Here is a 13,859-nt window from a genome sequence, read left to right as displayed (position 1 = left end):
ACTGGTGCCTGGTCGCCCCAAAGATGTGGCCAACTTTCTCCTCCTCCTCCTTGTGCTGGCTGTGCTCTTTTTCCACCAGCTAGTGGGGGATCCACTCAAGCGTTACGCCCATGCCCTAGTCTTTGGGATCCTGCTTACCTGTCGTCTGCTGATTGCCCGCCAGCCTGAGGAGCAGCTGCCAGAAAAGAGGATCCTGTCAGTGAACGGGGATGAGCAGCCACTCATCCATGAAGCAGCTCCTGAGAAAGGCAAAATGAAGGTATCCTAGTTGAGTGCATGTGAGAAATACGGACCCTCAAGGCAGCTCTCCAAAATCACCCAGAAAATTTCTTTTTTATTTACCTATTTATATTTTTTGTCTGTCTAAATAAAGTTGCACTTGAGGTCTGAGAGGCACATGGTATGTCTACACTGTAGTCTTGCTTTTGCTACTGCCCTGTAATGTAGAAAAATACAAGCTAGCTTTCACCAGGACAGTTTGGAGGCAGCTAGCAGCCTGGCTGGAGTAGTGCTGGCCTCAGCAGGAGCTGCAAAACCAGCCGGAGAGCGTGGGCAAAGACTTGGGCAGGTGGTCATGCTAACTCAGCAGTGGGGAGATTAGTCCCTGAGCATCAGCAATGAGCCCCACGGCAGCTGGAACCCAGCCTGGATGCACTTCTGCTGTGTGGCACTCGTAGCAACAGTGGCTGGGTAGAACATAACCAGTGTCCCTGTGCTTGCTTGTGCAGCCCCATCCACAAATCTACGCCTCCTTTTTCATTGTCAAGGGGGGAAAGGACCTACTGAGCATAAAAGTGCTGTTTGTTGTGTCTGAGAGATCCCTTAGCCTCCTTTTGCTGCCTCTGTGCCCAGCCCTTTCTTTGGACTGCTTATCCAGGGAAAACATGGGATGCGCTATTTGCATCTTCCTTGATTTCCACACTTTGCAGAGGCTCTGAAACTGGGACAGTAGCCTGATAACAGTAATTTTTGTCGGCTTCACATGAGGGAATGGCATCTCTTTACCCCTCTTGGCAGAGAGTAAGGATCCCTGGTGAGGGGATGGGGCCCTGCACGGTCCATAAATCACCCGCAGAAAGCCCAAACCGAGCCAGGTGCAGGGGTGCGGGCTAGCAGCCAAACCCAGCTGCTCCTCAGTGGGAAAGCGAGGACATGTCAGCAGGGAACCCGCTCTGGAGGGACCTTCCCTCCCGGTCAGAGGGCTCTTGTACATAGGCAGCTTTCAGTTTGAGACGCTTAGACACTGAAACACAGCAAACAACATATTGCTTAATGTATTTGGCCCAGAAAAGCAAAAAAGACATCTTGCCCCTGTGGCTCTCCCAGAACCTGGTAGCCTAAAAGGGATGGTGAGGCCACTGGCCCACCCTCCCCCACTGCAGACAAAACCTGTCCTGGATGTTCAGCACTCCAGAGACTAGTGGAAAGGTTTCCTAGTCCTCTATTACTTTCTGATTTAAAGTCATTATCTCTCCCCCTCTAATTTGCAACAAATTTCCTTTTGGCAAAAAGCATATCCAGGCTAGGCAGAAATCCATTCAGATCTTGCAGTGAGAAGTCAAGATAAAATTATACAAAAAACTTCTGGAAAACTGCATCCCTCACTATAAGCTGAAAACAAGAGTCTGTAACAGTGTGAAAAAAACTTACACTTGTGGGATAGTACAAGAGTGACACTTCCTATGCCTGTTGGGAATCTCCCCATTACCTCCCTTTCTGGTGTAGTAAGTCTTGAGTCCTAAACTCATGTATTTTAACTCCCCATGGCTTGAGAACTGGTGGTTGTTGTTATTCCAAGCTCCAAGTTCCTTAGGACTAGAGTTAAAGGTTTGAAAAGCACAGACAGCTCTCCCTATTTCCTTGGGAGTTTGCCCATTTTGACTCACCCAAATCAGACAGGGAACCCCTCTTTCGGAGGACAGAGTCAAATTTAACAGCCTGAGTGTAGAAATGTGTTCTGCGGCTGGTTTGGCCTAGATGACCAGGATAAACCAAAAGGTAACTTCAATACAACATAAAAGTAAAAATTAAAAAAATAAAAAGAGCCCTCGTAACAATGTGGAGTTCACAAAACACAAGGGAACTCTGCTCACTCAGACCTACCTCCAGGTTGTGGCAGCTCCATCTTTTGAAGAGCTGGAGAGAACTTCGTATGACTTTGAGGTTCACAGCTTGTCACGTGGTGAGTGTGGCAGGATACAAAACACACCAAATTTTTGAATTGGCTATTGCTGAGCAATGTGATGAGGAAATAACTTGTTGCTGCTGACACTTTCACAGGGCATTTCACGTTTAGGTATTAAGGATTAGCAGCAGAGAAGGGAGAGGCAGTTGTGGAAGGAGAGACAAAGAAATCTGTTCTATCTTCATTTCGTTTTATAGAAAAATCTTTCTCATTGTCTCCAACTTATCTATGTGACTGACAGCAATTTATTGGGTTTGGAAGTTTATACCGGAAATAATTTCCTGACCCCAAAAGTATGAGTTCTAGTTCCTACAGTTTCTTCATAGCAAGTGCACTATCATCTTGAAAAATACCTGCAGTATCCTTGAAGCAAGCAGAGAACTAATGGCATGGTATTAGAAAATACAGTGGATTTCTGTACTTCATATTCACATGTTGATGGTGAAAACCCACAATACCAGGGGGAGGATATTTTCCAGGCTGCCCAGCCAGAAGCCCACAAAGAGGTGTGCAGGAGAGTGATGAAATACTACAGAGAACATTTTCACCCCAGAAATCTGAGTGTTTCCTTAGAGAACAGCACAACCCAAAGTAAGAGCAAAGTACAATTCTTTATTTTTATACAACTTTCAAGAAAATAAGTTAAAATCCTAACTATATCAACTCGTCTTCAGGACGGTAGAAAGTTACTCCCTAAGCCCTCAGAGCTGGCATGCCTGGCCCTTTGTCAGCGGGTGAGCAGAAGCACCAGCTCACAATGAACAGTATGAGGAAACATGTCAAAAGGTACAGCCAACGTGGGGACAAATGGCTCTCCTACCAGCTTCTTCCCTGGGTCAGGTGGGCAGCACAGCCTGTGGAAAGCAAAGAGAGCATCCTTTAGACCAGTAGTAGAGGCTTTCCCACCATTGTTGGCGGCACAATTAGCACAGAGGAAGTATCATGTGTTTGGCTAACATCCCTCAGAGCCTGCAGCTGACACTGGCTGAGGTCTGGAACCGTAATACTGAGTCCCAAACAAGCTCTGAAAACCTCATGGACAAGCTGGAGTCAGAGACAGGTTTAAAGGTCCCTTTCGCACAAGCCATCCCAGCTGAAAGACACTTTAATATCCTCAGGAAACAATCCTCAGTTTTGCACTACCTTCTTTGGTTACCTGCAGACAGGTTTATCACCTGCAGACGGGCCTGCCCCAGATAGAGATTTAGCTACAGGGTTAACCTTAAGTAGGTGACTAATCCCTGTGGCTTCACTTCATTGGCCAGGGGCAGCCTTCCTGGAGTGGACACAGTGTAGTCCATATCCCATATCCATATGTGCTGTTCTGCTGGGGAAGGATGCACAATGCCATTATAACGTTTGCATTGTTTTCTATTCCTTATGCTGCAACATAAACCCCCAGAAATACCCACTACCTTAAGCCAGTGAATGCAGGTTAAACCCAAAGTAATGCAGAAGCAGAAACCACTTCTGACCATGCACTGGATCACACCTGCAGAACTCACCCTGAGGAATTCAATGGCAGCAAAAAGCTATGTAAGCCAAGGTCAGATATTTATGTCCCTGTCTGGACAAAACAGGGTCTGTCACTAAGGTCAGTGGAAAGGAAGAGAGGAGAGTGCTCACTCAAGAAAGTTCCTCATGGCTTCACCCTCTGGCTTGCAGGAGATGTAGAGCAGCCTTCGGATGGACTTGCAGTTCCGGATAGCTTGCACAACCCTGTAATCTGCAAAAACAGACACCGTACTTTCCCAGCAACCCTCCACCATGGTGAGCTCTCCAGGAGGAATGACCTCACAGCAAGCATCACAGAACTGCATTGAACTGTCAAAAATACAGGGAAGGAAGACTATCCACATTTTGCCATGTCCTGTCTCAGATGCGAGCTCTGAGCAGGCCAGGGAGAGAAGCGGTGTTACTTAATTAAGCAAAGGCACGTAAAACCTTCCACAGACATTTGTGAGACTGCATTTGGGCACCAGAACCAGTTTGGGACTTCCCAGTACACACTGGAGAGTCCAGCAGAGCTGACTAAGATGGTTACAGGGCTGGGGCACAGCAAGCATGAGGAGAATGTGAGGGATGGGGTCATTCAGCCTGGGGAAGAGAAGGTGATCCGGGATCCCTCTGCTATCTTCAGGGGGCTCGTGGGGGATTACAGAGAACGTGGAGCCAACAATCTTCTCAGAGGAGCATGAGAGAAGGATGGGAGGCAACAGATGCACTACAGCAAGGGGAAATTCTAATTCACTAGATGAGGGAAAACATTTTCAGGAGAGGGTATCCACCCTTGGACATATTCAAACCTCAACTGGGCTTCATAGCCCTGAGCAACCTTATACAACTCTAAAGTTGGCCTTGCCTTAGTTGGGAGATTTCACCACAGACCTCCAGAGGCTCCTTCTCTCCTACATAATTCTGTGAGCACATGAAAGATGGAAAAAAGACTAGAGCTGTCTGATTTGAAGAGAAAGCATGATAAAGGCACTGAAAACAGCACTCTATGGGATTTTAGCTGCTGTCAGCAACAAGGTTAGAAACTGGAGACTGAGCAGAGGGTTTGGACCCAGTGTAACACATCTCACAGAACTTGTTCAAAATTCTGTTTTCAACATGAAAATAAATAGCATATTCTCTCACGGAGCCCAGCCCGCGATGGGTTCACCACAACAACGAGGGGTCGGGCATCCTCCCACGACGACAGGAGCTGTGGTAGCACGACCTCTGCCTTTCCTCTGTGAAACTCACAGTTTGAAATTCCTGTGAAGCAAAAAGCAACCACATGAACTGAGCAGAGTCATTCTCACCAGATGTGAGGTATAACGTGAAGTACCACCCTTTGCTGTGCAGAGATAACTTGTTAGGATCCCTCCGCTCACTTCTGCTTCCAATTTTGCAGCAGTTAGTTTGAAACTTTCTGCCACAGCAAGTTTAAACTCACCATTGAATGCTGCATTCCAGCTGGCATCCTCTATTGCCTTCTCCACCACCTCAATACCAATTATCTTGGAGACTTGGTGAGCCAGAGATAGACCAATTGTGCCTGGAAATGAAGGAGACAAAAATATTCCATACATCCATGCTGAAGAAACAAGCCTTTAGACAGTAGAGATCATTTTTGGCACACAAAGCACCACTCCTGGGAGCCAGGCTTGCATGGCCACTGCTCACCCGTTCCACAGCAGATGTCGAGGAGGATGGTGTCCCCACCAGCCTGGCTCAGCTCCCTGACTGCCTGGTACAGAACTTCTGCTCCACCTGTGTTTACTTGGAAAAAGGCATCTGGAGATGCGGAACTTCAGGCTGAGCAGTTCTTCAAAGATGTGTGGTTCCCCATGAAGGAGCTGGAAGGGGGACTGCTCGTGGGAGCAGCGTGTCATGGTGCTGGCAGAGCACACAAAGACTAGCTGTTAGATAGAAGGTAGCAGAGAGGCAGCTGGTTTTCATTTGCATTCCCGGGGTGCTCATATGCAGGAGAGGATGGTTCTCACCCAGCCAACTCTTATTTCATGTGAGCCTTTCAACAGGATAACAGCATTTTGATACTTTCTAAGGGATCTCTGACTTGCACAGCCTAGAATTCATTGAATGGATCAAAATGACTTTGCAGAGGGCAGAAGTCCTAGGGTCTGCTCCCCAGTTTTACTGCTAATGTGATTTACGGTCTTAGGAAAGCTACTGTAGGTCTTAGTCTTTAGTTTCCCAGGCTCATAACTCCCATGAGGTAGAGCCATACTAAAGTATTTCAGGTCTGGAAAAAACATATTAAAACCACATCTGCAAGAGACATCCCAACACCTGTCATTCTCTTCAAGCAATCCCTGAACTGGTAGAATTTGAATTTGATCAGAGAGTGGGGAGAAAAAGGAGATGGCTTTGTTTGCACTCTTTCCCCTCTGTCAAGGCATACCTCTCTTGGAAATAAAGTGAAGTCAAGGCACAGACTGCTCCAGGTCCACATGTGAAGAACTCCTTAAGCAATGCTTTCTGAGTAACCAGTGCCTCCTGTCAGGAACAAGAAAGGAAAACCTGGCTGTTTGGGTAATCTGATTAGACACCTCTCCCCAGCAATACACTCAGCAAGCTCAGGTCAGCCAGATACCTGATAAGCCTCTTGCCAGAGGTCCTGTCCTCCGTGTACTTACTTGGCCCAGCTCTTGGGGGTGGAAGGTGACGATAGCCATGGTGTGGCCGCGGCTGGTGGTGCGCACCACAAGCTCCCGCCAGTGTCCGCCTTCATGGAAGAGGATGCAGGGGTCCAGCGGGGAGCGACGGATGAACTCCTCATAGCACTGAGTGGAGGGGAAACAGCACTTATCAGACAGCAAAGACAACTGCCCCGGTCTTAGCGTAACTCTGTGCACCCCAAAGGGGCGGCCCTTCCACCAGTATCAGCTGGTTTCTCTGTCTGAGTTCAGTGCACTCAGTGAAAGCTCTTGCCAAGTCCTTGGAATACAAGACATTTAATAATTCCAATCTGATTCTTATGGTTTTTAGCAGATTGCCAGAAATGCGTTGTCACTTGATCAACTTCATTCTTTGGGACAGTTTCGGGGCCGCAACACTAACATGCAAGTTTTAAAAAAATACTTATCCATCAGCCGGAGTCAGGCCTGAAACTTTACAGAATGTGCAAGTGAGCTTGAAAGCACAGCATAACTAAAATTACAGTGTCCTCCCAAATAAGAGCTATGACTGTCCCTCTGTTTCAGTCTCAGGACAGACATGACTGAGTTATTTACCTGGGCTACTTGTTTGTGTTTTGGGGGTATGTTCTCCATGTGGTCAGCTTTCACACAGACAATATTTCTTGCTGCAGAGACAGACAGGTATTTCATTGTTTTGTTTCAGGGCATGTAAACTACTGTAGCATCTGACAGGATAAACCTTTCCCAAGTTCTCCCACTGTGCAAAAAATATTAAAAATCCTGGTGTCTAAGAGCCCGCTAAATCCTGGGATGTTCTGCATGCCTGCAGTCTGCAAGACCCGCCAGAACTCCCTTTGACAGTGATTACTGTCACCAACTTCCATGGAGAGGCTGGAGCTCCAGCACTGCTCCACTGCCTATGGACGTGCACATCTCCCCACGCTCACCCTCGCAGCACAGGCTCTTGGAGCACACCAAAAACACAGGAACAGCATAAAAGACTAACAAAGGTAAATCCTGGAGCGGCTGCTTCCACAGCTTTTTAGAAGCTGGTGTTTCTCAAGAAATTAATGAACTGAGGTTTTAAAGTTGCTGCCCCAGATTTGCTGGTGTTTCTGCTGGCATCCCCCAGGATTCAGGCTTCTAACTCAGGTGGAGACTGTTAGAGCAGAGCCTTGCCCCAGCCCACACCAGCAGTTTTCTACCCAGCTCCTTGTCCTGCACTGACCTCTGCCAGTTCCCACATACAACCCCACAGTTTTGGGGTTTCCATCCGGTCCTTGGTTCACAGAGAAAGTAGATTTGTTTCGGTATCCACTAACGACAGGCTAAGGGAGCAAATAAGGAAAAGGAGAACCTTGCATTAGAAGGAAAAATAGAGGAAAGCCAAAACCCAGCATGGTTGTTCTGTTGGCAACACAGGAAGGTACATGAATGTGCAAAATGCAGAAACTGAGCTTGTGTGCGAGACCCCCAAGTACTTCCCCTTGGGAATAAGAAACGGCTCCCTGTGACAGAATGGTGACAGGTTTATCAGAGCACAAAAAATGGTTCTTAATCACAGGGCTTGTTTAACACTGGGAGTCACAGGCTGCAAAGTAGAAGCTGGTGAGTACTGCCACAGGCACATTCTCTGCCAGCAAGTAATGGCCAACCTGAGACTCTTTGGGAGTCACATAAGGGACTGTTAGCGGCTCAGAGGAGACAGTGTTCCCATGGGATACTCACCGAAGGGACTACAGGCCGGAGAGGACAGCAGAGGCCACCAAGTTTCTGCGCATCTATGCCCAGCTCCTCAAGATGAGATGTCAACGTCTGCAAAATCTTCCTCTGGTTTTCATACTTCACCTGAAAAGGAGCTCTAAGCCAGAAACACTCTCACGGGACCATATGAGAGTCATCATCTACCTCTGGGAAGGCCAACAAGAGGGAATACTGCAAGTGGGATAAAGCCCCAGAGGAACCCTGCCCTTCTCATCACCGCAGCTGCTTGGAGCAACAGGGACAGAGAGAAATACTGTGTCCATAGTCCCCAAGTGCTGGCCTGGAGCACTTGGTCCAACCTGAAGCCCCAGTGAACCAGCTGTCCCCCACTGAACAGGATCGCTGTGCAAGGCCATCCTCTGTGCTGTTGGAGAGCAAACACACCACCCACAGGGAATCTCTCCCAGTTCTGACCTCCACAAAACTGAAGAATGAAAGCGGCAGTAAATGGGATCTGAAGAGTTTATAGCATTAAGCAACTGAGATGATAGGGGCTGTTGCTCAAGGGGGATAGGAGGGACAGCTGGGGCAACAGAGAAAAATCCACGTAATTGCATCTTACCTGCAGCTGCTCTGGATAGGGAAGTCTCCACAGTGGAGTCACCACATTAGCTAACCTGGAAAGCACAACATCACCGTAATGCCCAGAGCTACTCACCCCCTGATACTTACAGTGTAACATCCTCACTGGATGCTTCATGGGCAGGACCTGGTACGGGCTCTGCACCAGAGCTGGCTGTGAACATCCAAACTCCCTTTTCATGGCACCTTCCTGGTGCAGAATACTTGTGGCTAGAAAAAGGGACCCAGGAACCACAAGGACCAGCTCTCCAGAGGACAGGCTGAGCCTCTGGCAGAAGACTGAACAGCAATGCCTGGGTGTCTTGGGCAGCCCAGGTATCTCTCTGAACCTCCTTTAGAGGATAGGGCCAGGAACAGTGTTTCCCCTGCACAGGGACCCAGAGAGGCCCTGCCAAGCCCTGGGTGAGATCTGACTCCAAGCTGATAAAGCCAGGGGAATGAGTATTAAGATATTACTGGGGTTAAAGGGGGGAAAAAAACCCCACAGTACAGGTAGAGAAGGAAAAAAAAGATCGTGTTGTAGCTTTAGATGGACTCTAATTGCTTTCTCCCATGGAATCAGAAGCTTTGGCCATCCCTTGCAGCTCTGAGGACAGCCCAAGACCCTGGAGTTTTCCCCTGAAAGAGCAAGATGCTTTTCTCATGGCTCGATGCATCCATCCTGTGTCATCTACCTGCTCACCCTTCCAGCCAGTACTACATCTTTTTTGCTAATGCTGTACTAAATTAAATCCACCACAGTGAAATGCAGTTTGTGTGTAGCAGGCAGGGAATTACAGGCTGCCCACTCTCACCAACCCGGTCACTCATGCAGTGGCAGTTTAGAGACAAACCTTGGAACTTGCCACTACTTGTATCTGAGACAGGGCAAGCAAGAACAAAACACATAAAAGCTGATTTTAAAAGAAAAGACAGAGTAAGGTGTGAGGTGGATATGATCCAAACTATCATATCCATCAACTACCGACTCACTGAGCCCATGGAGAACCTCACCCCACAGCTGGATAAGCTGCTGTTATCACTTACTGGGACTTCTGGAGCTGCTTCCAAAGCACTCAGTGCCAACTACTTTCAGGCACAGAACTGCAAATGAAAAGGACTACTGCTTTTTGCTTGCCAGTATGGCAACCACTCTGCTCCTGATTCTTTTCATTAGTATTCTCCATTATTACTATCCCCAGGTGAACCTCAAGGGAGGCCAGCTGATCCCTGGCTCCTCTGTTCCTACAGGGTAGACCTGGGTGAAGGTGAAACCCCTAACCCACTGCTCTAACCCGCTTCAGGTGCTTGGTGCTTTGGAAAGGCCATACCTCTCCTCCCAGGAGGAACCTGGCAGGCTGCAGCCCTCCCTGGCCTTTTTCTTCTCCTTCCAATTTGCTGCTGTCGTCTTCTCTGTTGGAAGGCTAAAGTCCCGACTGGGGAGGCTGCTCAGGAGCTTGCTTGAAGGGCGAAGGTACCAGTGCGGTAGCCTCAACGCACAGGACAGGGCCATGGTGGGACAGAGGGGCTGCGCCCCTGCAAGCAGCACAGCAAACCCACCACCAGCCTCCAGAAAGCAGTACGTCAGCCACACAGCTAGAGACAGGCTGAGAAAAATACTCTGCTCACGGCCAGCTCTGCTCCAGAAAGTAAGCCACTTGGTTTAAAGTGGGCACGTTGTCACATTGCTCAGACCTGCAGGATGGTGCTTTACAGCACAGCGATGGCCCTGCCCTGGGCCTGACGGGAAGCGTGGAGGGAACAGGCAGCTGAAAGCAGAGTTTCCTTCCTCTGACGCAGGTCAGCGGGCTCCGGCAGCCAGCGGGCTGCAGCTGTCAGCAGAGCCCGCTGCCAGCCCTGGGCCCTGCCAGTGCTGCACAGCTCGGCCCTCACCGGGTGTGATGAAAAGCTCCTTCCGCTCACAGCCGGGCGCTTCCTGGGCGTTTCGCTCCCACGTGGGGGGATGCAGCGAGCTGCTTCCACTGCCCTGCGCAGTGCTTACAGCTGAGAAACCTCAAGCCGGGGAGCTCCCCACCATGCTGCGAGGTGACCAAATGCTCTGCTAGAGAGCCAGGGCCAGCTCCTGCCACCCCACAGGCACCTCTGCTCAGTGGTGGGTCTCAGGGCGCTCCTGGGGCCCGTGCCTTGCCTCCTGGCACAGCACCCCAGCAGGCTCCAGCCCAACAGCCTGGGTGCCAGTGGCCATGGCGGGGTGGTAATGCCCGACACTCTCCACTCACCCACCCCCCGAGGCAGCGGCCGTGCCTAGCACACACCAGCCGCATGCTCAGTGTGGAGCACCGGCACAGCCCAGCCCTCTGTGCATGCATAACCACAGCAGTCAGACAGAGAACGCAGGGGTCTAGCGGGGAGCGATGGAAAACCCCCTCATAGGACTGAGTGGAGGGGAAGCAACACTCACCAGACAGCAAAGACAACTGCCCTGGTCTTAACATTGTGCACCCCAAAGGGGCGGCCCTTCCACCAGTATCAGCTGGTTTCTCTGTCTGAGTTCAGTGCACTCAGTGAAAGCTCTTGCCAAGTCCTTGGAATACAAGACATTTAATAATTCCAATCTGATTCTTATGGTTTTTAACAGATTGCCAGAAATGCGTTGTCACTTGATCAACTTCATTCTTTGGGACAGTTTTGGGGCTGCAACACTAACATGCAAGTTTTAAAAAAAATACTTATCCATCAGCCAGAGTCAGGCCTGAAACTTTACAGAATGTGCAAGTGAGCTTGAAAGCACAGCATAACTAAAATTACAGTGTCCTCCCAAGTAAGAGCTATGACTGTCCCTCTGTTCCAGTCTCAGGACAGACATGACTGAGTTATTTACCTGGGCTACTTGTGTTTTGGGGGTATGTTCTCCATGTGGTCAGCTTTCACAGAGACAGTATTTCTTGCTGCAGAGACAGACAGGTATTTCATTGTTTTGTTTCAGGGCATGTAAACCACTGTAGCATCTGACAGGATAAACTGTGGAGGGGCCTTTCCCTTAAGTTCTCCCACTGTGCAAAAAAATTGAAAAAAACAACCTGGTGTCTAAGAGTCCCACTAAATCCTGGTATATTGAAACCACTGGGCCTGTGCCCCATTTTCTTGTACGAGTTTTTGTACCCCCACTACAAACCTGGTCACTGGTGCATCTCCGTTGAAGAGGCTGGTCCTAGCAGGAACAGAGGTCCCAGGCACAGCCAAATACGTGCCAAACACTATTCCTGCTGGTGACAACCCCAGAGGCCGGCGAGGGGTTATTTCTAATATCCCACAGCACTACTCTTAAAAACCCAGGCCATTTCAAACCTACCTGAGTTTGAGCAAATGTGGGTTTGAGAGTTCTATTCGTTTTTCCACCTGTCCTGACAACTGTAGATCATGTGCAACATCTCGTTGTCACTGTATTCCCAGAGGTTTGGAGATGCTGTTTGTTATTCCCATTGAAAAATGAGAACCCCTGCCAGATACGATGGCTCCGGGAACTCCCCATCTGGGAACGATTTCCCACAAAAGTGCTCTGGCCACTCCTGCAGCAGCAGCTTTCCTGGAGGGAAAAGCTCCTGCCCATCCTGAGCCTCGGTCTGTGATTCCCGGCAGGTGCTGAACTCCGCTCGCAGGAGTCAGGTCAGCGTCATCCCTTGGCAGTCTGTGGAACACGGTCGTGTGCCAGCCTCCCCTTGGGTCTGGCGTCAGAAAACTTCCAACGTGTGGGACAAGAACTCACAATCCTTTTTACTGCCATACATATTCTGGGGGCTGCCCACGTTCTCTCAATCTGCTTAACAACTGCTGTCATCCCTCCGTGTGTTCCATCATGAAACCACCCAGCCAAAGCCATTCAATTTTTTCCCCAGTAAAATGGGTTTTTCCCTTGGGAGCCCAAATTCCAGTTTCCTTTTTCACAGCCCCACAACTTTCCCAGCCAGCCCGTTCTTCCTCAGTGACCACTGCAGGTACGTGGGCTGGGTTACGCCCAGGGCCCATCTCTTACAGATGTGAGCAGAGACTGCGTCACTCTGATGGGCCGGGGGAACTCAGGAGCCCATCGCTGGCTGCTGCAGGGCCGGGGCATCCACCCTGGCCATCCCACTGCCATGGCAGCCAGCGCCTGGCTCACCCCGCCCTTCTCCAAAGCCCAACCCTGCATCAACTTACCCCATCTCCTCCTCCCCAGCTCTGACTGCACTGATCAGGTTTCTAACCCCCCATTCCAGATTCTCTCTAATTCTCCGACTGTTCTAATCCCCATCAGGAACACCCTGAGGCCAGGCACGCCAAGTTCCTCCTGGCTGCAGGGTAAATTCCACATTCTTAATTCCCTCCTCGGGACAGAACAACCGTCTCGATAACAGGGCAGCGTTGCCCCAGATGAATTATATCCCAAACAAATATTAGAAAATAATGATGCAGTGATCCACATCTTCCCTTTACCTGGGCATTTCATCTCCCACACACCCAAATCCCCGGGGCTCCAGGGGTGATGGCTGCACCCGTGTGACACAGGAGAGCGGTCAAGGAACATTTCAGACACCGCCACCCCCACATTGCCAGGGGACTAGGGACAACATGCGAAGCGACAGGGTGAAGCCCAACAGAAGCCGTGGTGACAGCAGAGGTGACTGGGGGGAGGGCAGTGGAATCAACAAATGGCACAGAGGGAGGATTCAGGGCGGTGCAGAGACCAACTCGGCGGGCTGTTCTACAGAAAGCGCCGCCAGGCCATCCCCAAGCAGCCACCCCCACGGCTGCAGCCTTTCTGTCCACCACGAGAGCCAAGCGCGCGGTCTCGCGCTGGACGCGGCGCCTCTCGTTTCCAGGAGGGAACACAAAAATACATGTCATTGTAACGCGGTGGGTTTTTTTACAGAGAGCAGCTCCAGCAACCCGCGATTCCCAGGTGCGCGAAGCCTCCGCACAGACGCGCCCCGGGCGAGCTCCTCCCCGCCAGCCTTCCTGCCGGCAAAGCGCAGCCAGTTCCGTGAGGAGCGGCCGGTTCTGCCCCGAGTCGGCCCTTCTGCTGCGGGACTGCGCTTTCTCGAGCGCGACAGCTTCCAATCCGCACAGCCAGTAGCTCGCTACGGCACCGGAGAAAGGAGCAGATGAACACACACGTTTGCCCGTCGGTTATTACTCGCTTCCGCTACAGAACTCGCACGGACAATAAAGGAGGGAACGGAGGCCGCGCTGGCAGACGGCAG

At 50.2% G+C, this 13,859-nt stretch overlaps 1 protein-coding gene across 1 annotated transcript; it reads right to left on the bottom strand.

The window, feature by feature from the left end:
• Window positions 1-2,777: 2,777 nt before the first annotated feature.
• TRMT2B (tRNA methyltransferase 2 homolog B) lies at window positions 2,778-11,500 on the bottom strand. Its single transcript, XM_026848365.1, is given in 13 exon segments — window positions 2,778-3,039; window positions 3,812-3,911; window positions 4,826-4,945; window positions 5,127-5,228; window positions 5,357-5,475; window positions 5,477-5,569; window positions 6,096-6,190; window positions 6,331-6,477; window positions 6,928-6,998; window positions 7,562-7,661; window positions 8,062-8,181; window positions 8,660-8,714; window positions 9,990-11,500. Coding segments are annotated over 13 exon segments (1,431 nt in total). The 5' UTR covers window positions 10,172-11,500; the 3' UTR covers window positions 2,778-2,912.
• Window positions 11,501-13,859: the final 2,359 nt, after the last annotated feature.

Source organism: Athene cunicularia (genome assembly GCF_003259725.1).
Source record: "Athene cunicularia isolate RWA chromosome 4 unlocalized genomic scaffold, athCun1 chr4_part3, whole genome shotgun sequence".
In the NCBI taxonomy this organism is placed as follows: domain Eukaryota; kingdom Metazoa; phylum Chordata; class Aves; order Strigiformes; family Strigidae; genus Athene; species Athene cunicularia.
This window is presented reverse-complemented; position numbering and strand designations above follow the sequence as displayed.